Source organism: Amblyraja radiata, chromosome 2 (assembly GCF_010909765.2).
Source record: "Amblyraja radiata isolate CabotCenter1 chromosome 2, sAmbRad1.1.pri, whole genome shotgun sequence".
NCBI classification, from domain to species: domain Eukaryota; kingdom Metazoa; phylum Chordata; class Chondrichthyes; order Rajiformes; family Rajidae; genus Amblyraja; species Amblyraja radiata.
Window position 1 is genome coordinate 54,011,872 of NC_045957.1, and position 26,338 is coordinate 54,038,209.

The window sequence follows — 26,338 nt, forward strand, 5'->3', positions numbered from 1 at the left end:
CCACTACATTTCAGTGGCTAAAATCTTGATTGTTGTTCCTCCAGAAGCTAAAGAATCAGCCAAGTGTTTCTGCAATTTATTTTTTCAAAATCTGCAATTCATTATTTTTTTCCTCTTTACCTCACTTCCTTCATAAGCAATTATATTCACTTTGCACACCTGAGACTTGAGAGGAATAGTTTAGGACAAGGAGAATAAAATGAGATGAAATTGAGAGAATAACAGCAGATGTCTTGAAAAGTGGTTGAAAGGAGGATAGTTTAAGAGGTATTTTGGAAAGAAATCAGATAGATACTTGGTTGGCAATATACAGAACTATTTAATGAAAGAAATGGAGATGCTGACAATTTAAAATAAAATAAAACAATACTGCAAATATTCATGAGGTCAAGTTGCATCTATGGGAAGAGAGGGCTAATGTTTCAGATTGGAAACTTCGACATAATTTGTATTCTGTATGAAAGGGACACGCATTTCATAAAATGGGTTTGACAATAAAATAATGAATAATTTATGTGAATACTATAAAATCTGCATATTTTTATACAATAACATATTTTAAAGACAATCCTTTGCATTGCGGTGACCGGAAAACAATCTCTTCCTTTAGATGCAACTTAACCTGCTGAGTATTTCCAGTATTTTCCTTTATAATTTAAAATTATAAATTGTAAATTATTGAATGTCTCCATGTATTTTATTAAATGATTCTGAATGTATGGATGTATGAAAGAAAATGTTGTGCAAAGGATTAACAGGAAAACAATATGTAATGCTGAGGCTCTATAAGTGCTGGTAAAGCCGCATTTGGTATATGGTCCATAGGAGGTTTACAAGGATGATTCCAAAAATGAGTAGGTTAACCTATGATGAGCGATTGTAGGCACTGGGCCTGTGCTCGCTGGAGTTTAGAAGAATGACGGGGGACCTCATTGAAACAGACAGAATAGTGAAAGGCTTGGATAATGTGGATGCGGAGAGGATGTTTCACTAGTGGGAGAGTCTAGGACGAGAGGTCAGCGCCTCAGAATTAAAGGACATTCATTTAGGAAGGAGATGAGAAATGTCTTTAGACAGAGGGTGGTGAATCCTTGGAATTCTTTGCCACAGATGGCTGTGGAGGCCAAGTCAGTGGATATACACAGGTGTTATAGGTTATGGGAGAAGGCAGGAGAATGGGGTTAGGAAGGAGAGGTAGATCAGCCATGATTGAATGGTGGAGTAGACTTGATGGGCCGAATGGCCTAATTCTACTCCTATCACTTATGATCTTATGACCTTAATATAAATAATGAAAAACCATGAACATATTTTGAAATTGACATTCATAGTAATTTTCATTTGTGACTACTATTTAATAAGTTCCACTTTACTTCCAACTGTCTTGTTACTGAGATTGCTAAAGCAACTTGTAAAATGTACAGAATATTAACAATGCAATTCTATTTTTTCCTCCTCCCTCGAAACATTTTTGATGGCAAAGTGGTTAAGTGACTGGACAAGCAGCTAGTATTCTGAATTATTAATCTATAAGTATGAGTTCAAATACCATTTTACAGTAGAATTTAAATTGAAGTAATTATATAAATATGGATTACTTCTGAACCACTCTCAGTAAAGCAAAGCACAAAACCACTGCTTTTGCTTTAACTTCCATATGGCATGATACAATATGCATTTAATAACAAAAAATAAAACTGCACAAAATGGAATGCAATTTGAAGCATTCTGGGATATACTATTTGAGAATTAAAAGTAACTTCTACTATCTTGCCCAGACTGGGCTATCAGCAAACCCATCAGTGTAGTTGACTCATAATTGTCCCCTCAGCTCAGGACATTTTTGGGATGGATAATAAATGCATGTATTGCCAGCTACAGGTATGTCCATGTCCCATAAAGGAATAAATAAGAAAACATCTGCCGACCCACAAGTGTTAAATCGTCCAACTATTTTACTTTGGACATTTCAAATGTTAATCCGACATTACTTATTGAAGATAAAAATTCTACTTAAGGTCACTTTAACATGAATAATAAGTTTTTATCAGAACAAGCAAAGAGTCGCTATGCTTCACCACCATCGTGCTTACATAAATATCTGAATTCCAAAACAATCTAACAATCCAATCTAACATCATCATAGAACCAGAGAAAGTTATTTATTTAACTTGAGGCAGAGTTCATAACTGCAATCAGTTAAGTATTGGGACCTCACAAACATTTAGTCTTTGTAAGGGATGAAAATCATAAGGCTGGCAATAGGCAGATAGAGATAAATGAGACATAATTCTTATAGATTTCAGTGCTATGGCATGATACAATATGCATGCAATAACAAAAAATAAAACTGCACAAAATGGAATGCAATTTGAAGCATTCTAGGATATACTATTTAAGAATTAAAATATAGAATGGACACACTAAAGGTCAAGGGTATGAACAGCAACCAGCCATCAATAAGATGTTGTTTATTCAGCTATGAATACTTATTATTACCAAACAGTGCAATTTTTGAGCAGTAAGAACACTGCTGGAGGAACTCAGCAGACCAGGCAGCATATGTGGAGGGAAATGGACAGACAATGCTTCAGGAAGGGATTCTTCTTCAGACTGGGCAAAAAAATAACTGACATTGCTTCCAAAACAAACACCAGGCACATATTACTGACAATAAATACAATATATATTTGGTTAATACTAATACTTCCTTTATTAACAAATTATTTTCTATTTCAGCAAACCTTTTTACATCACCTTTAAAGATTTTGTCCTGAGCTATCAGTTTCATTTGCAGTAGTGATTCTGGTGATCATTGATGATACATACAAGGTTGGGAAAGTTTTTATTGACATTACTGTACATAGAAACATAATTTTCTTGTCACAATTTACACTTGGCAAAACTAATTGCCTGAACTAATTTTGCAGGCTTTAACAGTTAGAATGTACAATATGATTCCCTAGCTTTGTTGTGCTGTGTACATTTACAGTAAGATCTGAGAAAGCTGGAATGAGGCATGCTAAAAATAAGGTCAAGTAAATCAAACAAAGAATTCCCTTTGATGTTTAAGACATTGCATGATTGTACTGTAAACTCAATGTCCAGATGGGGGGAAACAAAAAGTAAATTGCCAACTATATAATTCATAAAAAAGACAACAACATTTCAATATGACATCAAGAAAGATTCAGAAATGACTTTGTCATGGATCTGGAATTCATTCAAATTGTTTGCACCTAGCAGATGACAGAAAGAATGTATAAAATATTAACTGAAAATTCAGCAGAGTAAAATTCAGATGTAAAATCTCCCTTTAATTGTTCCTTGCTCAGTGCAATGATGCAGTTGAATGAAAATATGAATTGAGATTATGCGGTGACAACCCCACCTCCTCCTCTACAGAGAAGGACAAAGATAACATAAATGGGGACAGCATCATCTTGAAGTTTAGCTGCAAATCACGCGATCTGATTTGGAAGTGTATTGCCTTTTCTTCATTGCTTCCAGCCAAAATCCTGGAACAATCCTTTTGCAAGGGCAAACAGGGATGGATATTTTTTTTAAATGGACTTGGCAACAACACCCACATCCTATGTATGAATTTAAAATATCCCAAAGAATGCATTATTACAATTTATTCTCCTATTATGGGAAAACTGCTTTTCAACATGTTACTCTATATAATATTTAATTGAGCCATATAAGAAGGTATGTGGCAGTTATATGCTTAAATATTCATCCCAAACTGATGGTACTAAGCATGGAGGATGGTAGTCTCTCCACATTGTACTCAGCTCCAAAGATTTGATGCTGAATTTTGCCGAGACTAATCCACTGCCGCTGCTATGATGTTAGTGTCTTATGGGCCTGTCCACTTACGCGACCTTTTCGGTGACTTCCGGCACCCATCATAGGTCATTGCAGGTCGGCGAAAATGTTCAACATGGTGAAAATTAATCGGCGACCAGAAAGACGCTACGACTCTTTGGGCGACTGAGGTGACTACTCACGACCATATAGGCGACACCCCGGTGACATGTCGTGGGGTGAAGCCTGTATGGTCGTGAGTAGTCGCCCAAAAAGTCGTACTTTGTTCTAGTCGCCCCTGGATTTTCAACACGTTTTGGCGAACCGTAACGACCTATGACGGTTGCTGGCAGTCTCCAAAAAAGTTGCTTAATTGGGACAGGCCCATTAAGCACCCTTGACCCACGATGAAATTCTGGATAATGCTGTCCTTACAGCTTAATACCTGGCTTTGCTCCAATCAAAATAAATACACAATGAACTCCATAAAAACAGCCACAGACCTTCCTGAATTCTAAAGGCCATATAAAAATTAAACTTATCTCATCTGCTTTTCATTCCTTCTAACGTTTTAAAATCATATTAGACAATTATAACATAAAAAATTTACAGCACAAAGCAATAGACCCACAAGACACCATTTACAAGTTTATAACTGGATAAATACCAGGCAGGAAGTTGCTGAACGGTGGGGAAGGTTAATGAAGACTTTTATCACAGTGTCCCATTGTTTTGTTTCATCCTACAGAAAGAAATTAAATGCACATACAAGACCTTAGATGAATGCCCTTACACACATTTACAGACTATTCACAAGACATGGAAACATTACACAAAAATACTGTGTAAAAAGGCTGATGATTGTTATGGGTAGTTTGCAGACCCTATACATTTCTACAACACAAAAACTACTCATATTATCTGTGTAATAGATTTTCCTGTGGAAGGATTGCTTTACTTTTTGCTGAATCAAGATGCAGCCACTCACAGTCTGTGTATGTTACTGCAGGAGCAGAGTTTAGTCTCTTTCCATGATTATCACTGCATCGTTCCCTGTTTGAATTATTGCAGTACTTTATTATTACTCTTATAATGTTCACTCCTGTGCTTAGGCGAGTTAGTATGGAGCAAATAGAACGGGAGTGTGGCCAGCCCGCATAGGTCCAGGAGCAGGTCGGAGGAGGGCTGGAGGCAGACCTGCTGTTTGGAATAACGTGGCTGTCGGGCCCGAGCGCAAAGCAAACGGTGAATTCACTGCGGCAGCGGCAGCAGCTGCAGCAGCAAACGGGTTTGGTAAAAGCCGAGCGGCCAGCGGCTTTGCCAGTTCCTTCTGAAAGGCCAGTTTCAACTGCAAGAGAGAATAAACACTGTTGGTGAAACTATTCACTGAGACCCGAGTAAGAGAAAAACAGCAACTTTATTGTTAACAGAGCTCTGGGAGCAAACTCAGGATCCTGCGGACTATGAACACCTTTTTTTTCCCCCAAGTGATCCTTAGCTGGCTTATATACATGTTATTATCAAACAATGACAGGTGTTTACATTATCTGGGTGAGGGGCCAGTCAACCCCTTAACAATTTCCAAGCAAATCAATCCCTTAGCAACCTTAGAAATTCCTTAGCCAATCAACCCTTAGCAGCCCCTTAACTTTATTTATCTCAGGAGGGAAATTGATCTGCCAACAGTCATAAAAACACAAAATTCATGAAACATTAAATTCAAGTGACGAGTGGAATGGCTTGAGGGATGTGCAAAGATAGGGGGGGAGTCAGTCTTAGTCTACTCCTCCCACCTAGTCCTAGCAGGTGGGAGGAGTTGTTAAATTTGATAGCCACAGGGAAAATGTAGAGTTCTGTCCTGCATCTTGGTGGAACCAGTCTGTTATTGAAGATAAACCTCAGGTTGACCAGTGTCATAGCAACTCAAGCATGTTTTTCAGTCACTGTGGCTCATCTGTATCTTGGCTATTGCAGGCACTCAGCATCTGGCCTTGTGACCTAGCAATGCATAATTCTCCACTTGGCATTTAGCCAACAAAGTTAATGTTCAGTAAGTATGTTGCAGCGTCCACATAGTCAAGTATCCTGACATCCTTTCTCATTCCGAAGTTTACTCCAACGATCGCAGTAAACTATATTTGAACAAAATTGTGACTCGGCCTTCGGCAAATAAACTATGTATAAAACATTACTCAGCCCTTACATTTAGATACATTTTCAACTTTGTCAGCAGCAAAAAAAAGCTTTAAAGTGGATTTGTCATAAAACATGCTTTATTTATTTGCAGTACAACCAGTATGTGAAAACTAATTTTATCAATCCCAAGCATCCAAATGTATATCAAAATTAGAATTAATCTGGATTATACTGCTTTAGTATTGAAATGTAATTCCTCAAGTGCAAACACAGGAAGTCACATGGCGATCAATTGCATCCACAAAGTAGCAGTCATTTTGAGCTCAAGAGATGGCAGACCATCAAAAATGATGTTAATACATTTTTAATTATTCCTGGAAAAATAATTTTTGAAACTCAACAGCAGGTGGATAATTAGCACTTAATCAACAATCATATAAGCACTGAATCGCCACCTCAAAAAATTAGGTTGGAAATTAAATAAAATGTATTATTCTTCACTGCGAATCCTGGGTTTCACATTTAAAAACTAGATTATCCACTCATCAGTTACACAATATGTGCACCTGATGATTGCCCAGAATGTTGTCAGGGAGTATGTCAAAGCTAGACTTCCCAACAAAGTTTGAATAATCTCAGTATACTTATTTTGTATTTTCATTTACATTTTGGAAAAGATGGGCTGCAGGTTTTTAACATATTGTATTCTTTACACTTTGTATAATGCTAGGGTTCGTGCAGTGAATATAATGCTCAAAGGTTGATGCCTCATTGGATGACCAATGAGTTCAGTGATGACGAGAAACTCAGAAGAAGCTGGCTGTAATGGACGTTTCCCTTGCTATTCTGGGTGAAGGTGACTTCAATTCCTTCAGTCCTTTGCATTTCATCATTGCTAAAGATAGGGATGTGATTGGAGATTCCTCCTCCTGTGAAATGTATAATTCTCATCACTTTGTAAGATTAGAAGTGGCAGTACTGCCGTGCTTGGATTATTTAACATCCCGTGTTGCATCTCAAGGTTGTCTTCTCAATGTTAGGTACACTAGGTGCTGTTCCTACCCTGCTGTTCTACACTCCTCGTGGAGCCAGGCTTGGTCACTTGGCCTCCTGGAACTGACAGAATGATGGATAGGTTGTGCCATGATGTTGCAGATTGTGGTGGAATATGACATTATTGAAGATTAAAGACAGGGTTAGGTCCTCCCCAAGAATGTAAGATGAGCACTTAGAGTCATAGAGTCATACAGCATGGAAACAGGCCCTTTGGCCCAATTTGCCCACACAGTCAAAGATGCCCCATGTACACTAGTCCCAGCTGCCTGTATTTGGTCCACATCCCGCTAAACCTTTCCTATCCATGTATCTGTCCAAATGTCTTTTAAATGTTATCATAGTACCTGCCTGAACTACCTCCTCTGGCAGTTTGTTCCACATGCGCACCACCCTTTGTGTGCAAAGGTTGCCGCTCATGCACCTGTGATGCCATGGACAGATGCTTTTGCAACAGATAGATTTTGAAGGGTGAGATCAGGTATCTTTATCTCTCACATTAGTTATATCATCATCTATTGTGGTCCCAGTTTGGCAGGTCGAGGTCTCCTTAGTGATGTTACCAAGCCACTCTTGCAATGGAAATACTTAGAATGTATGGTGCATTCTTGCGAACACAGGATGCTCAAAGGGGAGCTTATTCACTGATGGTAGGTGGGCTGCGGTAGTGGAAAGGTCCCGTCAATATTAGACCTAGGTTTCTTCTCTCATCTTCAATTTTCCAATTCTATTCTCCCTCATGGTTCCATCTGCCCATCACCTCTCCCTGGATGATTCTATCACCAACCAGTTTCTGTATCTACTTTTTCCCCTTCCCTCCCTCTCCAATTGCCCCAAACATTTTTTCTTCTTGTGTTTCAATCAATCACCTGCCAGCATCTGTCTAAGCCCACATTTTCTCCTTTCTATCCACTGGTTACCTTCCCTCCTCACTTTCAGTCCCGATGAAGGTGTCGACCTGATATGTCGATTGGCCCTTTGCCCCCATTGCTTGACCTGCTAAGTTCCTCCAGCAGTTTATTTGTAGCATAGGGGGAGAAATTCAGCATTAGCACTAGATATTGGCGAAAGGCCCAATTGAACTGCACACTTAAATAGCTGCTGATGCTCTCCACCATTTCACAGGAGCATTTCATTTTGTTAAGATAATCCAAGTCAATTGTGTGGATCTTCTTTAATATTTGAGCAACCACTGAAGTGAGGACTTTTTCATGCTAGTAACCATGCTTATAATGTTTATGCATTCACTTACTGCAAGTGCATTGGTATTCCTTTGTAGCTTGTTGTATGGACTGTATTTGGGTTTAGGAGGTTTCCCTGCAGCTCTGTCCTTGTGTCTTCTGCTGCTTATGTGCTGAAAATAATAAAAAGCAGCTAATGATACAATAGCTCTTGAAAAGGGTTTGATGGTATGAGCAAAAACAATTCTTCCGGCATAAAGGATGAACGTAACATTCCTACGACTAACCTGTTTGAGTTGTGTTTCTGAATTGACGTGCACGTCACAGATTTCACAGTGAAAGGTTTTATTCTGCAGGCCGGTTGTAACTCCTTTGATGGGGGACGTTTTGCCTTTGATGCCTGGTCGAGGAAATGCCTTAATTGGACCCCCACCATTTCGAGCTTCCAGCATCGTTTTGTGCTTCGATCCTGTTGAAGAGAATTATGAAACAATTAAGCCTGATGGTATAGGTTGAATCATAGGCTGGAATCCCTACTGACAAAATGTTACATGAAAAAAAACAAACGTGTGCCCATGATAATGCACTCAATGAATGGATTGACTTGATTAAAAATGGTTTAGGGTAATGAATAATCTGATTTGGGGCTGTCATGTGGTGTAGAAAAATAATTATAGAATCAAGTTTGTCAAGAAACAGCTGGAAATCAAGTGGTTATAAAGGAAAGGTATCCCTTTCATTACTGATAATGTTGACATCTGGGCATAAACCAAGAAATTAATCTGTAGTTAATAGCAGCAGTAGGAAGGATTTATGTTAGTTAATGTCTAGTGGATATGGAGGAAATACATAGCTCAAGAGATGTATGGGATATATTGACAGAAGCACCATGAGGAGAATAAGTGGGATAGAACAACTGCTACATTATTATCTGCAAATATGTAAAAGGCAGACTTGTGGGGGTAGTCCTGTTAACATTAACTGTGCTCTGGGTGTTGTGGCTCGGATTTGATCAAGGAGTGGTGGAACTTGAGTTTGAAATAGAAAAAAAGTGTTCAAGAGGCTCTGAAACCGATCAGATATTCTGAAATAAGTATAAAGGGTGAAATAATCAACAGTGAACTGTTTCAGAAGGATAATGGTGGCAAGAGTCAAGTCGAGAGGCAAGAGTGTTTCATTGCCATTTGCACTGGGAACGGTACCATTAAATTGTTTAAGAAGGAACTGCAGATGCTGGAAAATCGAAGGTACACAAAAATGCTGGAGAAACTCAGCGGTACCATTAAATTGTTGCTTGTCACAGCTTTGCAGACACATTAATGCAACAACACAACAAATAAATAATCAATAATACAATAAATCATCAAAGTTGCTAAGTAACCAGACTATAATTGTGCACAGTGGAACCAAAACAAAGTCCATACTGGATCATTGCTGAGGTAGGCATGTAGTTAGGGATATGGTTCAAAGCCAGGAATATTGACTCAGGAAACTGAAGAACTACTGATGCCTTTGCATGGGGCAAAATGGATTACGTGATTTGTGAGATGGATCGGGAGCAGATTGGATCAAATTAACAGTGTCATGTGATGGCTCTCAGGAGGAGATCAGTTAGATAAGAAATATAAGAGAAACGTCATATTGTCCAGCTTAAACAAGCCACAGAAGAAGTTAGGCTTTAGAAGAGAGTGGGGCTTCAGGATAGAGTAAAAGTTTGATATGAAGTACGGATGAAAGCGAAGATGGAAAGAGCAGATTTCAGGAACAAGGAAACGGTAAGAGGATTCCTAACTGAGTTGATGAGACATGACGTGAGCAAGCCAAATATACTGTCGTGGCGGAAAACCAGATCAGCCATGCTTAATCTGCAATCATCAAATCAGTAGAAGTGTCTACATTTAAGTGGTTAATTTAAAATAGAATGGACAAATGGTAAAAAAAAAATTAAATTAAATTGCTCTACATCTATGATTTTTCTATAACCATATATGAAAGTACCTTATGATTTCCTAATGAGATACATTGGTGAAATAAACAGGCCACTGGACCCAGCTACCCTCTGATTAGCAGAGGGATCTTTGAACTGGTTGAATCCAATGGAGCAGTTGAGTGATTTTTTTCAAAAACATTAAATAAAGTTAATTTTGATTTGGCAAATTATTTTCTTTATCTGAAAAATGAGGATTAAGGACACTATCCTAAGATTTGATAAGCATGGTTTTATTTTCACTTACAGCTCCAGTTCATACATTTTAATTATGTCATGAATCATCATCCACTTTCTTATCTATTAATGGTGTTTGAATAGTGATTCATTATCAAAAGAATAAATCTTCTTTGTAGCTGTTCCATTAAAATCATTTGTGGTTCATGAGAGTTTTTTCAACTTCCTTTATAATCATTCCATCATTCTCAGGAGTTTGCTCATATCTACTTTTAACCTGCAGAATATCTTTTGGATACAGACTAGTATTCTGACAAAGGAATTCAAAATATTATACATCTTTGCTCTGTTGATTAACCAGGGTAAAGATGTCATTCCTGTTTCACACATAAGAGCAACAGGTCCCACCCCTCACCCCCTCACCCCCCCCCCCCACACTCACCCACCCCCATGCCCCCCCCTCAACCCCACCCACCACTGAATTGACTAATTTGCACACAGCAACATCTAACATCCAATAACCGTTGCACCAAGGTATGCTCTTTCAGAAGCAGCATATTTACGACCATTCTAGGTAAATTCATGTTAATGATTAAATTTAACTGGGCATCTACGTCATCTATGAACAAGAGTTGGGCCACTCGGCCCCGTAATGCTCCTCTATTATTAAATAAAATCATGGTTGATCTGACTTAAACCCCAACTCCCCAAACCCTAACTTTTCAAAAAATCTACCTACTTCTACCTGAGAAACATTTTGAATCTGCCTAATGCATTATTTGAGGCCTGGTGGTCTTTCATTCAGGACGTAACCTCTCCGCATGCACACTTTAAAAATCTTTCAGGATGTTACATGTTTCTGCGTGTCATCTCTCCCTCTTCCAAACTGCAGCAGATGCACGCTACGCCTGCCCAACCTTCTCTCACAAGACAACCCGGCCATTCCAGGCATGAGTCCAGTAAACTACATTAGTCCAGACATGTCCAACTAATGCTCTGCAAAACTGAAGATTAACCTCCCCTCTTTTATTATTTACTAGGCTAAGTGGGACCCGTTGGGTCCCAGCATCACATGGGAGGGCTGGTCCCCACCGCAATATTCCACCTCTCCACCAATTCCAATATTGGTGGCCACTGGGGGCTTTCTGGAGCCCTAGTATTGGTGTTGTGGGCTGAAGGGACTGGATTCCAGAGGGCTAGTATGCACATTGTGGGCCGAATGGATTCTTGGGCTAGCGGCTCAGTAACTCAAGCCTGTTGTGCTGGCAGCTCACTCACTCATGGCAGGTGGGCTGGCAGTTGACGCACGGCTATTCCGTGAAATTCCATTTCAAGCAAGGTGCAAGACCACCAAATTCAAGTGCAGTTTCTTACCACTTCAAGCAGGGTGCAAGGCTAAATTCAAGTGCAGTTTCATACCATTTCAAGCAGGGTGCATGGCCACTAAAGACAGCGAGCCGTGACCTCTCCCTCCTCCATCTTGCAGAGACTGAGCCACGCCCACACTTCTGGGTATTATAGTCCCTCCCCCTCCCATCAGAAGGGGCGTAGCCTTCATGGCGTGATTGACAGGAGAGATAATCTCAACATTTTTTAAACACTAATAACTCTTTTATTTTTCATCGATGGGAAAAATCCTCGGCACCTGATGAGCGGAAGGGGACTAAGATGGCCAAAAATCACAGCCGTACGTGGTAGCGTTTTTCTGAAAATTAGTATACAGCGCAAACAGGAAGTGCTCAAGATTAGACTTTTAATTACATAGATGGCAAGGCAACTATAGCAAACCAACTTTTCAATTAGGCAAGGCATTCCCAAACCAACTTTCCAATTAGGCAAGGCATTCCCAAACCAAATTTTCAATTAGGCAAGGCAACTTTAGCTTTCTCAAACCAAGTTTTCAATTAGGCAACTTTAGCATTCTCAAACCAACGTTTCAATTAGGCAAGGCAACTTTAGCATTCTCAAACCAACGTTTCAATTAGGCAAGGCAACTTTAGCATTCTCAAACCAACGTTTCAATTAGGCAAGGCAACTTTAGCATTCTCAAACCAACTTTTCAATTAGGCAAGGCAACTTTAGCATTCTCAAACCAACTTTTCAATTAGGCAAGGCAACTTTAATTAGGCAAGGCAACTTTAATTAGGCAAGGCAACTTTAATTAGGCAAGGCAACTTTAATTAGGCAAGGCAACTTTAATTAGGCAAGGCAACTTTAATTAGGCAAGGCAACTTTAATTAGGCAAGGCAACTTTAATTAGGCAAGGCAACTTTAATTAGGCAAGGCAACTTTAATTAGGCATGGCAACTTTAATTAGGCAAGGCAACTTTAATTAGGCAAAGTGTCTGAAGAAGGGTTTCGGCCCGAAACGTCGCCTATTTCCTTCGCTCCATAGATGCTGCTGCACCCGCTGAGTTCCTCCAGCAATTTTGTGTACCTTTAATTAGGCAAGGCAACTTTAGCTTTTCCAAACCAAAGGCAATGCAGCTTTAGCATTTCCAAACCAAAGGCAATGCGGCTTTAGCATTTCCAAACCAAAGGCAACACAGCTTTAGCATTTCCAAACCAAAGGCAACACGGCTTTAGCATTTCCAAACCAAAGGAAACACAGCTTTAGCATTTCCAAACCAAAGGCAACACAGCTTTAGCATTTCCAAACCAAAGGCAACACAGCTTTAACATTTCCAAACCAAAGGCAACACAGCTTTAGCATTTCCAAACCAAAGGCAACACAGCTTAAGCATTTCCAAACTATATATTCAAACCACATTATGGGCACTGTCAGGTCAGTAAAACCACTCACAGTTTAGTAGACATGTGTTCAGTGTTATTCACAGCTCAGTTTGAGAGACATGACCCTCTCGCTCCCCCATCTTGCAGAGACTGACTGAGGTACTCAACACTTCGGGGTTTTATAGTCCCTCCGGAAGGGGCGTGGCCTTCAGGAGAGAGAATCTCAACATTTTTTAAACACTAATAACTCTTTTATTTTTCATCGATGGGAAACATCCTCTTGTCCTGCGCAGCAGAGGGGCACTCTGAGTAAGATGGCCAAAAATCACAGCCGTAAGTGGCAGCCTTTTTTCTAAAATCATTATACAAAACAACAAGAAGTGGTCAAGATCAGACTGTTAGTAATATAGATTTCCTCCAGCAACAGATGATCACATTCTGTTAGCTTTCCCGATTATCTGCAGTACCTGTCAAGGAAGCTTCTTCCCTGCTGCTATCAGACTTTTGAATGGGCCTCTTATAAGTGAAGTATGTATTCCTGACCCCCCCAATCTATCTCGTTGCAGCCCTTGCACCCTTTATTTTACCTATGGTATTTTGCTACACGTGACAATAATAAACCAATACCAACACCTGTTTTTTGTACTGATGGAAATTCTGTGACAATGATATCATCTTAATACCACAATGCTGAGAAATGTGGTTAGGTTGCTCCAAGAAGCATCAGTTATCGGTGCTCCTGGAACAACCCTGCAAATTAATGGTAACAGTAACAAAGGAGAACCAGCAAAGGGCAGTGGAAGCCCACCTCTTTCGTCAATCCCAACAACTGCACAATGGTCCCAAGTTTCAATCTCACGCCTCCTCTCATGGCACCAATGTCAGGCAATGTCTGCCCATAGGCCTTCAAATGCTAGCGATCTCGAGCACCACTTCTCATCCCCACCTGATGTCGCCCTATTCTCGGGCCGGTAATATTTTATTCAAATGTTCTGCAGCATTTGAAGTAAGTAGTGGGTAAGCACTGGTCCACAACTGAAACAGTAAGGACATGCCACACGATAACCCTTTAATGTTCTATTAAGAGTAAATTAATTTGTGGTCAACATATTTCTACTTGCTGAGGTATCCCTATTTAAGTTATTTTAATCAGTGTAGAGAAAACCACAGTGGAAAAGGGACATAAACAGAAAATAAGGCAGTTACATGAGTAGTTATGTATTACCTCTATACAGTTAAGTTCAACCAGGTAGGTCTGCCTATTGCTTGGACAATAGTAGAATGAACATTGTCAAGAAAGAAAGAAAGGAATGCTAGATCCGCAAATCACTCAATAAGCAACACAATTTAACAAGGTTTTTGTTTTAAGAAAAACATATTTATTTCTGGAAATGCATTAGGTCTCACAGCTTGCACAGTGGTAAAATTGATCACGAGGCACTCTGAAGTTACACATCAGTCACTAGGCCTCCACATATCTGTGGGCCTAGTCTCACAGCAGGCAAAAAACAATAAGCTCTGCACATGTGCTCAGCCATAAAATGCCTCATAAAAATCTAACATTGAATTAACAGAAAGAGCAGATTATTTGCCACCAGCTGTGGGCAGGAATATAACCTGCCAGTCTTTTTCCCATAGGAAGTGGGGGCAGCACAGTGGTACAGCTGGTAGAGCTGCTGCCTCACAGCAGCAGAGTCTGGAGTTTGATCCTGACCTCATGTGCTATCCGTATGGAATTTCCACATTCTCCCTGTAACCATGTGGATTTCCTCCAAATGCCCAGTTTTCCTCCTTCATCTCAAAGTCATGTGGGTTTGTAGGTTAACTGCCCTCTACAAATTGCCCCTAATCTGTAGGGAGAAGATGCAAAAGTGGGATAACTGAACTAATGTGCACGAGTGATCAATGGTTGGCACAGACTCAGTTGACCGAAGGGCCTGTATCCATGCTATATCTTTCAATCAATCGATCAATCGATCAATCACGTGCAGCCTTATGGAATTATATAATAGAATATCCCTGCCAAAGATACATGATGTTCTGCCATAAATTATCCATTGTCCATTTTTTTTCATGTCAGACAATTAACGTGGAATGGCTCAAGTTGTAAATGAAAATGAGATGAATACCACAGCCTGAAAGCGGTACTGCAATGCTGCAAAGGCTACAGATCACCAAGAACCTCACGTGACAGGTGCAGAGGCTGAACAGCTGAAGGTCTGTTGAACAAAGCCTCGCTCTGGAAAAGTGGCCTTGTTGCTTGTTTCATAAATTACTTTAATCTAATTATATCATGACATCAAATAAAAATATAATAAAAGGAATACAGAAAGAATAATACTCTACAGTTAAGTGGTATGATAAAGTTACTCTAAATATATTTAGATACCCCTGAATAATGTACATTCAAGGGAAAACAACACTGTTTGACAAGCAGTAGCATGTTCAGTAACTTTCCAACAATCAGCACGGAGGTAAAATAAAATGATCATTACAATCCAGAAACAATAAGGCAATAATTGCATACCTGTGTTGTCTCTTTTTTACAGATTATCTAAATTATGTATTCAATTTTGGGCACATGACAAATTTGAGTCATAGCACTTGCATATAATATAAAGACACTCTTAGTCGACTTTTTGATTTAATTTTGTAAGATATGACATTGCTATTATTATCCAACATTAATTCCCTCTGAGAAGTCAGTAATGAGCTATCACCATCAGCTACTGCAGTCTTGGTGAAGATAATTCCATGCTGTGTAGGAAATTCTAGATTTTACATTCAGTGACACTAAAGGAATGGTGAAGTATTAACATTGTATTCATAGTTTCCATTGTCAAGGTGGTGCACTGCTTGGAGAGGAACTTGTAGGTGGTGGGATTCACATATCTCTCCTGCACTTAAACTCCTCAATGGCAGATGTCATTGGTTTGTGACGTACTGCCGAAGTATGTAACTGGGATACAGTTTGCAAATGATGCAAGTTTCGGATATAGAGAGATATAGAACAATTGAATGAAAGATATGCAAAATAAAAGTTCAAGGAAAGGTGGAGCCCACAATGATCCATTGTTGGCTGTGGGCTAGGTGATAACGAGTTATACAGACAATGAAACTCAACAGGATGACAGTGAAACTAGTACGACAACTAGGGTGGGTTCTATATCTCTCTACATCACTGTTTATATCTCTCGTTCCCCTTTCCACTGACTCTCCGTCTAAAGAAAGGTCTCGGTTTAAGAGACATCACCTATTCCTTTTCACCAGAGATGACCCGCTGAGTTACTTCAGCTTTTTGTGTCTATCTTCAGTTTAAAACAGCATCTGCAGTTCCTTCCTACACATTTTGATTGGATAGTAATTTGATTTGCTCAGATTTTTGTGAATAGGACATATACAGTATGGACGATTTCCCACATTGCCGGGCAGATGCCGATGTTCAAGTTCAAGTTCAAGTTACATTTATTGTCACTGCAACAATGGAACTTCAGGGTGAATGTAATTGTAACTGCTGTAACCTCGTGTCATTGAGGATGAGGATGTTCTTGGAGCTACCTACTCCCCTTAGTGTTTCAATTGTTCACCATCATTCATGACTGGAGTTAGCAGGATGGCAGATTTCATGTGATCCATTGGTTGTGGGAATGCTTCCCCTTGTTGATTTTTTAAATGGTGTTATAGCCCTGCATATCGGTAGTCCTGTATTAGAATTTCATCAGAATAGGGGCATGCGCTCTACCCTTTTGCACTCCTCATTAACCCCTTGGTTTGATTGGAACAGTGGGGTGAATATTGCCTCTTCAGTAGGTATTTTATTTACTCCAAGATCATCCAATTTGAACAATGTCTATTGTTTACACAGTAAGCTACAAATCTGAGCAAACAACACCAGATCAAAAGGTCTTTAAATATGGATAATGAAATAATGGGTAACTGCCATGGCAACAATTTGGAGAGAGGGATTGGAAATAAATGGTTTTGTGTTATTAACAAAGCACAGACTAGACAACTGTATAAAGTGATTTTAGCTGGGGTTTCTCTGAAGCCTGAGTGAGTAAATGCACCAGGTGCTGCGACACAGTACCGTAAAGGTCAGAAGATTCCTGATCAGATCAGCAATGACAGTGCACTCTATGCCAAGGGGGAGTAAACAATCTGCCCTCTGTGAAAGGGCCTCACATGGACCGCACATGGGTCAGACTGAATAGTCAGGCAGCTGGCTGCCACTCACCCTCTCTGCTGTGAAATGTGAATTAAAACTCCAAGAACCACACTACAGCTTGGAAAAGGGAAAATAAAAGCACCTCCACATTGCTCAATGGTTTTATGGCAGCTGAAGATCATTTCTTGCAATAGCAGGGTAATGGGTTGGCCACCTGTAATGTATCCTTGGAAATATCAACCTTGGAATCTCATGGACAGTCAATTCAGTAGCACTCATTTCTGGCTGTGCCACAAGTCCTAGTCAGCCTGCTGATACCATCAGAATCTTATTTTGATCCTTGTGACAATAAAGCCATTGCTACTTGCTGTAATCACAACAAATTAAATTAAGGATGGTACAGTGGTGCAGCTGGTAGAGCTGCAGTTTCACAGCACCAGAAACCAGGGTTCGGTCTTGTCCTCAGCTGCTGTCTGTGTAGAGTTTGCATGTTTTCACTGTGACCACGTGGGTTTCCTCTGGGTGCACTAGTATCCTCCCATATCCCAAAGTCATAAGTTCACAAGTTCACAAGTTATTGTAGAATTAGACCATTTGGCCCATCGAGTCTACTCCGCCATTCAATCATGACTGATCTCTGCCTCCTAATCCCAATTTCCTGACTTCTCCCCATAACCCATGACACCTGTTCTAATCAAGAATTTGTCTATCTCTGCCTTAAATATATCCATTGACTTGGCCTCCATAGCACTCTGTGGCAATGAGTTCCACAGATTAACTACCCTCTGACTGAAGAAATTCCTCCTCACCTCCTTTCTAAAGGAGCGCCCTTAAATTCTGAGGCTTAACCTCTGGTCCTAGACTCTCCCACCAGTGGAAACATCCTTTCCACATCCACTCTATCTATGCCTTTCATTATTCTGTAAGTTTCAATTAGGTCCCCCCACAACCTTCTAAACTCCAGCGAGTAAAGGCCCAGTGCTGTCAAGTGCTCATCATATGCTAACCCACTCATTCCTGGAATCATTCTTGTAAACCTCCTCTGGACCCTCTCCAGAACCAGCACATCCTACCTCAGATATGGCCCAAATTTGCTCATAGCCCTGTTTCACGGTGTGAGCTGACCCACGAGGTACCCCGAGTGAAAGACTCGTGGTTGTGTACGAGATTCCAAGTGTATTATCAAGAGTTTAACCGAGTTCCCACGGGTATGACAAGTTTGCCGTTTACTTGTCATTTCTGCGATGTTCCAAGTTCGTCTCCTGAGTTACTTTTGAGCCAACCCTGAATGAAGGTCTGTTTTAATAAGCAACAGTGTTAAAGAAGACATTTCCATCCTGCGGCTTTGATTTAAAGATAGAATTCAGCGTGGCCGCATCTATTGATGTGACCTACAAAGGGAAAATTTGCACCGTCCAGTGCCAGAGCAGTTATACTTATGATTTGTTTGAAACACACATCATGTTGTTAGAAGACCAGCTGGCGGAGGTTTGATATATTTTAATTGAATTTATTGCCAGGTCTACACACTGCGGGGAGACGGGAGATGAAATCTTTGAATGTGGACGGATGTGCACATCAGATTGTTGGGAGACAGAGCTCAGGGTTCGCCTCCTGAGCTGCTTTGGTGACCAGGCGCGAGTTAAGGTGGAGGGAGGTTGGGGGGGGGGGGCTCAGGTTAAACTCACCCATTTGACAGAGGCAGAGGATTACGAGGATCCAGCGAGACTCGGGCTGCATGGCCACCACACCGCTGCCGCCGCCTTGCTCCAACAACATGTTGGATGTGGAGAGCCGGGACTGCCCCGCTGGAGGCCAACTTCCCCCTGCCCTTCATCGCCGCTCCCAGCCGGCCGGGAGGAGCTGTGCATGGAGCCTGCCACCGGAGTCGTGTATGACTGCCTGGGCAGCCTTTGGGAGGCAGATGTACCCTGCCCGGGGAGTGGCCGTGGAGAGACTGCGGGGGGAGTACCTCACTCTGACTGTGATAGGGAAAGACAGAGGTGCGCACACACACACACAGTGTGGAGTTCCTCTGACTGACTGACTGTCTGTGTGTGGGTGTGGTGGGACGGAGGGGGGGACACACATGCACGCACGCACGCACGCACGCAGCGTGGAGTACCTTTAACTGTGTGTGTGGGAGAGAGAGACAGAGGCAGACACACACACACAACGGGCAGTATGTACCTCAGTCTGTGCGTGTGTGTATGGGGGAGAGAGACACAGAGACAGTGTGGACCTCTGACTATGTAGGAAGGAGAGAGGGGGAGAGAGACAGAGAGAGAGAGAGAGAGAGACAGAAGCAGTGTGGTGTACTTCGTCGTGACTGTGGGGGAGAGAAAGAGCACACAGGACCTCGGTCTATCAGTGTGTGTATGGGAGGGAAGAGAGACTAAACAGAATACATCGGTCTTATTGTGTGTGGGGGGAGAAAGAGAGAGTTGGGGGGGAGAAAGAGAGAGGTGGGGGGGGAGAAAGAGAGAGATGGGGGGGGGGAGAAAGAGAGAGGTGGGGGAGATGTATATACACACACAAAGCAGAGTTTTACTGTGTATGTGGGAGACACAGTTGGACTGAGCACAGTACCTCGGTCTTACTGTGCGTGGGAGAGGGGGAGAAAGAGACGTACACTCACAGAGGCAGAGTCTCTCAGCCTGTGTGAGAGGGAGGGAGGGAGAGAGAGAGAGACACACACATTAGGTGGATGTGAAATCTCACCTGCCTGTTTCAGTGACAGGCACCCGCCGCCAGTGAATGAAGACACCCCCATCTGTCACCCCCTCCTCTCCCTCCACTCTCCACCCTCTCTCCTCCCCCCCCCCCCCCCCCCACCTTTCCCTCCCAACTCCAGTCCCGTCCCGACCCCCTGGGAAACTGAAGGGAGCGACAATCAACTGCCAAGGATACAAATAATATAATACACAAGAAAGGGTAGATGCTGGTTGACAAAAAGTGTACACACAGTGCTGGAGTTACACAAAGACGCAGCAGAAATTTGGTAAATGTCATCCCGTCACCCATTCCTTCTCTCCAGAGATGCTGCCTGCCCGCTGAGTTAATGAGTTCCCACGGTAGACTCACGAGTCACTAAGGTAAACGCACGGGCCACTACGTTCTTACAATGTGTTTAAATGTTTCAATTTTTAACTTCAGCAGTACATTTTACTCGTGGAAAACTTTAAACACGTTTGAATTTTTTCAAGAGTTAACAGGTTTCACGGGTACCTGCCGTTAGCGCCACGAGTCGCTAAGTTACGTCCACGAGTTCCGACATTCCCCCTACGTTAATTGTACGTAATTACCACGAGTTAAACTTGTTTTAAACTCGGGGTACCTCGTGGGTCAGCTCGCACTATGAGACAGGGGTCTCACAGATCTCCAGCACCTTATAGAGTTCAGCATTACATCTCTGTTTTTGTATTCCAGTCTTGAAATACTGTAAATGCTAGCATTGAATTAGCCTTCCTTACTACCAATTCGACTTACAAATTAACTTTTTGGGTCCTGCACCAGCAACGTCCCCTTGCACCTCCTATTTCTGGATTCTCTCTCCATTGAGAAAATAATCTACACCTTTATTCTTATTACCAAAATGCATGTCTCCACACTTTGCTATACTGAATTTCATCTGCCTCCTCTCTGACACTCTCCTAACCTGTCTGTGTCTTTCTGCAAAGTCCTTGCTTCCCCTACACTGCCTGCCCCTCCACCTATCTTAACATCATCTGCAAACTTAGCCACAAAGCCTTCAATTCACTTATCCAAATCATTGATATACAACGTGAAGAGAAGCGGCCCCAGCACCGACCCTTACGGAACTCCAATAGTCACTGGCAGCCAACCCGAAACAGCACCTTTTATTGCAACTCTTTTCCTTCTGCCATCCAGCCAACCCGATATCCATGTTAGTATCTTCCCTTTAAGTCATGCGGGTTTTTAGATTAATTGTCCTCTGTAAACTGCCCTTAGTGTTCAGGGAGTGGATGTGAAAGTGAGTTAACATAGTAGTGGTGATAATGGGTGATTGGTGGATGGCGTGGACTCGATGGGCAGAAGGGCCTGTTTCCATGCTTTATCTTTCAATCAATCAAGTTTGATAAGATTTGTAAAGAATTTGGTTATTAGGCATAGGTATTCCATTTTGTGCTTGTACTGGTACAGCATGGCCGACATATTGAATACATTGTACCACTCAGCAAGCATATGGCATGTAGTATGGATGAATAAACACACTGTGAACCACAGGTCTGAGTCAGGAAATCTTATTAATAAACAATGCTGTAGCAATCAGGATGCATCATGTTCATTCTGAAGAATGGTCTCGACCCGATGTAACCCATTCTATCCAGAGATGCTGCCTGTCCCGCTGAGTTACTCCAGCATTTTGCGTCCATCTTCGGTTTAAACCAGCATCTGCAGTTCCTTCCTACAACATGTCATGTTGGCAGTGGTTGAGTAAAGGAACAGTACAAATGCATTAAACCATGTGTTTTTAATTCCCTTCCACTAAATATTGCTATTATTGTGGAGGAGTCTGCTTCATGACCAATAACAACTGGAGCAACCCTGGAAATATCAAGATGCTTTCCCGTTCCTGCTCACCGGACCTGGAGCAACTGACAATCTCATGCCGCCTATTCTACCTTCCCTGGGAGTTCGGCTCAGTGATCGTCACAGCCGTCTACATTCCACCGCATGCGGACACCGACGTGGCACTATCGGCCCTACACGATGTGCTATATCGACATCAAAACAAGTACCCGGATGCGGCTATGGTGGTGGCTGGAGATTTTAATAAATCAAATCTCAAGAAGGTCATGCCGAACTTCTACCAACACATCACGTGTGCCACCAGGGGGGAAAGAACATTGGACCACTTCGATACGCCGTTCCGGAAGGGCTACAAGGCCGTTTCACTCCCTCCTCTAGGGAAATCCGACCACGCTGCCATTTTCCTGCTTCCAGAGTATAAACAGTGGATAGTTCAGGAAGCGGCGATGACGAGGGATGTAAAACGGTGGTCCGACCAGACAGAGGCCATGCTGCAAGATGCAGTGAGCGATGTCGACTGGAATATGTTCCAAGCAAGTTCCAGTGACGTCAGTGACGTCAGTGAGGTCGCGGAAGCAGTCACGGACTTCATCGCAACAATAACTGACAACATCGTCCCCACGGTAAGGGTTAGCACCTTTCCGAATCAAAAACCCTGGGTGGACAGGTCAGTTCGTGTCGCCTTGAATGTTCGCACCGTTGCCTACAATTCTGGCCTGGCATCCCGATACATGGATGTCTACAAGGTACACACCATTGAGGATAAATGGGGATACTGTGGATAGGGTGAGCTGTTTTAAATACCTGGAAGTCCACATCTCTGAGGATATGACATGGACATCACACGCTGCAGCACTTGTGAGTAAGGCAAGACAGTGCCTTTATCACCTCAGGCAATTGTGGAAATTCAGAGTGTCTCTGGGGATCCTCCAGTGCTTCTACTCAGCGGTTGTGGAAAGCATCTTGTACGGAAATATCACAATTTGGTTTGGGAACTGCTCTGCCCAGGACAAGAAGGCTCTGCAGAGAGTAGTAGCCGAACGCACTATGGGAATTTCACTCGCCCCTCTGCAGGAACCATACATCAGAAGGTGCAACTCCAGAGCCAATAAGATCATGGGAGACCCCTTCCACCCCTGCAACGGACTGTTCCAGCTGCTACGATCAGGTAAATGCCTCCGTTGCCATGCTCTGTGAACGGAGAGGTTGAGAAGGAGTTTCTTCCCAGAGGCCACTGTAAACTCCTATCTCACCAGGGACTAACTTTACTGAACCATTCTACTGTTTTTTTAAATTGCTGTTTTTTTTTCTTTTTACCTTCCTCCCACAATATGTAATATGTAAAAGAATATGTGATTGGGGTTGGACAGGCTAGATGCAGGGAGATTGTTCCCGATGTAGGGGAAGTCCAGAACAAGGGGTCACAGTTTAAGGATAAGGGGGAAGTCTTTTAGGATCGAGATGAGAAAAACATTTTTCACACAGAGAGTGGTGAATCTCTGGAAATCTCTGCCACAGAAGGTAGTTGAGGCCAGTTCATTGGCTATATTTAAGAGGGAGTTAGATGTGGCCCTTGTGGCTAAAGGGATCAGGGGGTATGGAGAGAAGGCAGGTGCAGGATGCTGAGTTGGATGATCAGCCATGATCATATTTAATGGCTATGCAGGCTCGAAGGGCCGAATGGCCTACTCCTGCACCTATTTTCTATGTTTCTATGATTCTGTTCCATTCTGTTTGTACTTTGTTTGTTTGTTTGTTTCTTGCATAAAGTCCACGAGCATTTCCACTTTTCATTTCACTGCACATCTCGTATGTGTATGTGACAAATAAACTTGACTTGACGCTCAAAAAGGTGTTGTTAAGACTGCATTTGGAATATTGTGAGCAATTTTGGGCACCATATCTTACGAAGGATGTGCTGGCTCTGGAGAGAGTCCAGAGGTTTACGAGAATGATTCCAGGAATTAGGTTAACCCTATGATGGGCATTTGTCGGCACTGGGCCTGTACTCATTGAAACATACAGAATAGTGAAAGGCTTGGATAAAGTGGATGTGGAGAGGGTGTTTCCATTAATGGGAGCATCTAGAACTAGAGGTCATAACCTCAGAATTAAAGGACGTTCTTTTAGGAAGGAGATGAGGAGACATTTCTTTTGTCAGAAAGTGGAGAATCTGTGGAATTGTTTGCCACAGATGGCTGTGGAGGCAAAGTCAGTGGATATTTTTAAGACAGAGTTAGATAGATTCTTGATTACTACAGGTGTCAGACGGAGAGATAGATCAGCCATGATTGAATGGCAGGGTAGACTTGATGGGCTGAATGGCGTCATTCTACTCCTATTCCTTATGACATAACCAAGAGACAATAGAAAAACTAGAAATGCCAGGCTCAGGCTGAATGTGCACAAAAACATCTTAAAATGTCAGTTGATGAGAAAAGCCAAGTGCAGAAACATTTATTACTCTCACTGAGACTAAAGCACCAAGGAAAATAAATAATTGGTGTTTTCTGGGGCTAATCCAATATATGAATTATATCATTCTTAGCAAGGCAGAACATACTGAAAACTTGAGAGATTTACTGGAAGAGAGTGATGAATGTAGCAATGTTACAAAATTTTGAGATTTTAAAAATCAAGTCTGTAATTTATCCCATCAGATAAAGCATAAAAATAAGTTTAATTTGACACCTAATTCACTTTCATATCTCAAGTATTTAAAATGTTATGGCCATTTTCATACTGGGAAATGAGCATCTTGTTCCCTATTGATTTTCTATGGACATAACAAAAAAGCTGTGATCGTGAACAGTCAAAAGCCCATAATTTTCTTAAAAATTAAGAGAACTGAATGAAATTTTCAGTTATCATAGATTGAAGCATTCTGAAACAAATATAAAATAATCTTACTTGGATGACCTGAAATTAAAGCATATAATTAGTTAGTTACCTAATTGTAGCTAATTTCAGACTTCAATTACTAGATCTAAACATCTATCCATTTCTTAATAAATGATTAACATTTTTAAATAGCCTAAATGTCCAAATAATATTCACAAATAATTCACAATAAAACATGATTTTTAAATCTCATTTACATTAATTTATAGGCCAAATGGAAGGAATTTAGTGTTTAATTGCTGTAAATAAATGCCCATTTAAATCAGCTTTCCAGTGGGTCCCTGTGGAACGCGCTGGTTTAGAACGTTCACATTGCGGTAGATTTGTGCCCCAAATGCCCAGAAAAATACTGCGCGATATAATGGGCCCAAATTGAGCTACTCGCAATATTAAACTTAGTATAAAGGGATCTTTAGAAGCCCTTTTTAATGTAAAAATATACAACCTAACTTCTGCTATTTGCTTTATGAGACCCTGCGGTTGCTGACGGTCGCGGGTTTAGAGATTGATTTTTAAACTACTATAACTATTATTCAAGGCCTTTAAACCTAATAATAGCTTTTGCGACGGGGTCTTCCAGCGATTTTTCGTTAATAATTAACTAGGCTGAACATTTTCGATTGGAACAGCTTAGAGAAAATCGCGTTTTAAACCCGCCCCCTCTAAACGGCGCCAAAAACGCGCACACCCTCAGCAGCAGATCTTCAACGACGCTTCAGGTAGGCTTTGCAACATACCTAATGAATGCCAGTACTCACAGTTCCATGAAGTTCCATGAATTTGCACCAAACTCAATAAATGGTTTGAATAAACAACCCTGACATTATAAGTCAGAGGCAAAGAAAAAGCTCACTTTACTGATAGATGCTTCTTTGAAAGGTCACGAACCAGCTTTGCTACAAGATGGCACACCAATTAGCATTTGCATCAAAAGCACTAGCACAGACAGAAACAAAAGCCACCAATGCTGAAGGATAGACGATTTGCAACTGTATAAACATTTGAGAAATTCCACTCCTACCTCTAGAATACAGGAGAAACCAAGGAGGGGGAAATTTCATAAAACTGATCACCAATTCCTGAAGTAAATCTACATGAAAAAAGACCATGATGAGTCTGAGAAAGTTTACTCTTGAGACTTCGGGGTTCTGACTTCATTTTGAAATACAAGCCAGGAAAACAAATTGTACTGGCAGATGTTGTACTCGTTTGTCAACACAGGAAGTACTAGATGAGAGAAAAGGTGTGAAAATCCGCTATCTGATAAATGTGACCATCAAAACTAAGTAACATCAGAGACACCACAAAAACATTGTACATCATTACCAGTGTTTTAGAAATAGTGCAGAGATCCAATTGTGAAAATGTGGAACCAACATAAGCCTAGATTTACCCAATATCCCCAAATCATACATTTTCAATCAGAGAAACTTGAAAGCACGTGGGATGGGGCTAAATCTCTTTCTGACCCCTCCAGAGCTGATGGAATCAGAAACGCCAACTGCAACAGCTACTGTGAAAACTAATACAATACTGCATCAGCATAACTTTGTACCAATTAGTCACAGAATGGAATGACTTCAAACAAGCAGCAAGATGGAACTCTAGAATTGTGGTGCCTAAGCAATATTGAGACAGAAA

General features: G+C 41.4%; 1 protein-coding gene across 4 annotated transcripts in view; it reads right to left on the bottom strand.

The window, feature by feature from the left end:
* Positions 1–4,121: 4,121 nt before the first annotated feature.
* The window catches only part of znf385d (zinc finger protein 385D), a 332,806-nt gene continuing 310,589 nt past the window's right edge, over positions 4,122–26,338 (bottom strand). For all 4 annotated transcript variants that reach the window (XM_033046766.1, XM_033046775.1, XM_033046745.1 and 1 more), the window contains 3 exons: positions 8,468–8,649; positions 8,252–8,353; positions 4,122–5,158 (listed from right to left, as the gene is read on the bottom strand). In XM_033046766.1, coding sequence (XP_032902657.1) covers positions 4,928–5,158; positions 8,252–8,353; positions 8,468–8,649 — 515 coding nt within the window. In that variant the 3' untranslated portion in view covers positions 4,122–4,927. The remainder of the gene's footprint in view (positions 5,159–8,251; positions 8,354–8,467; positions 8,650–26,338) is intronic.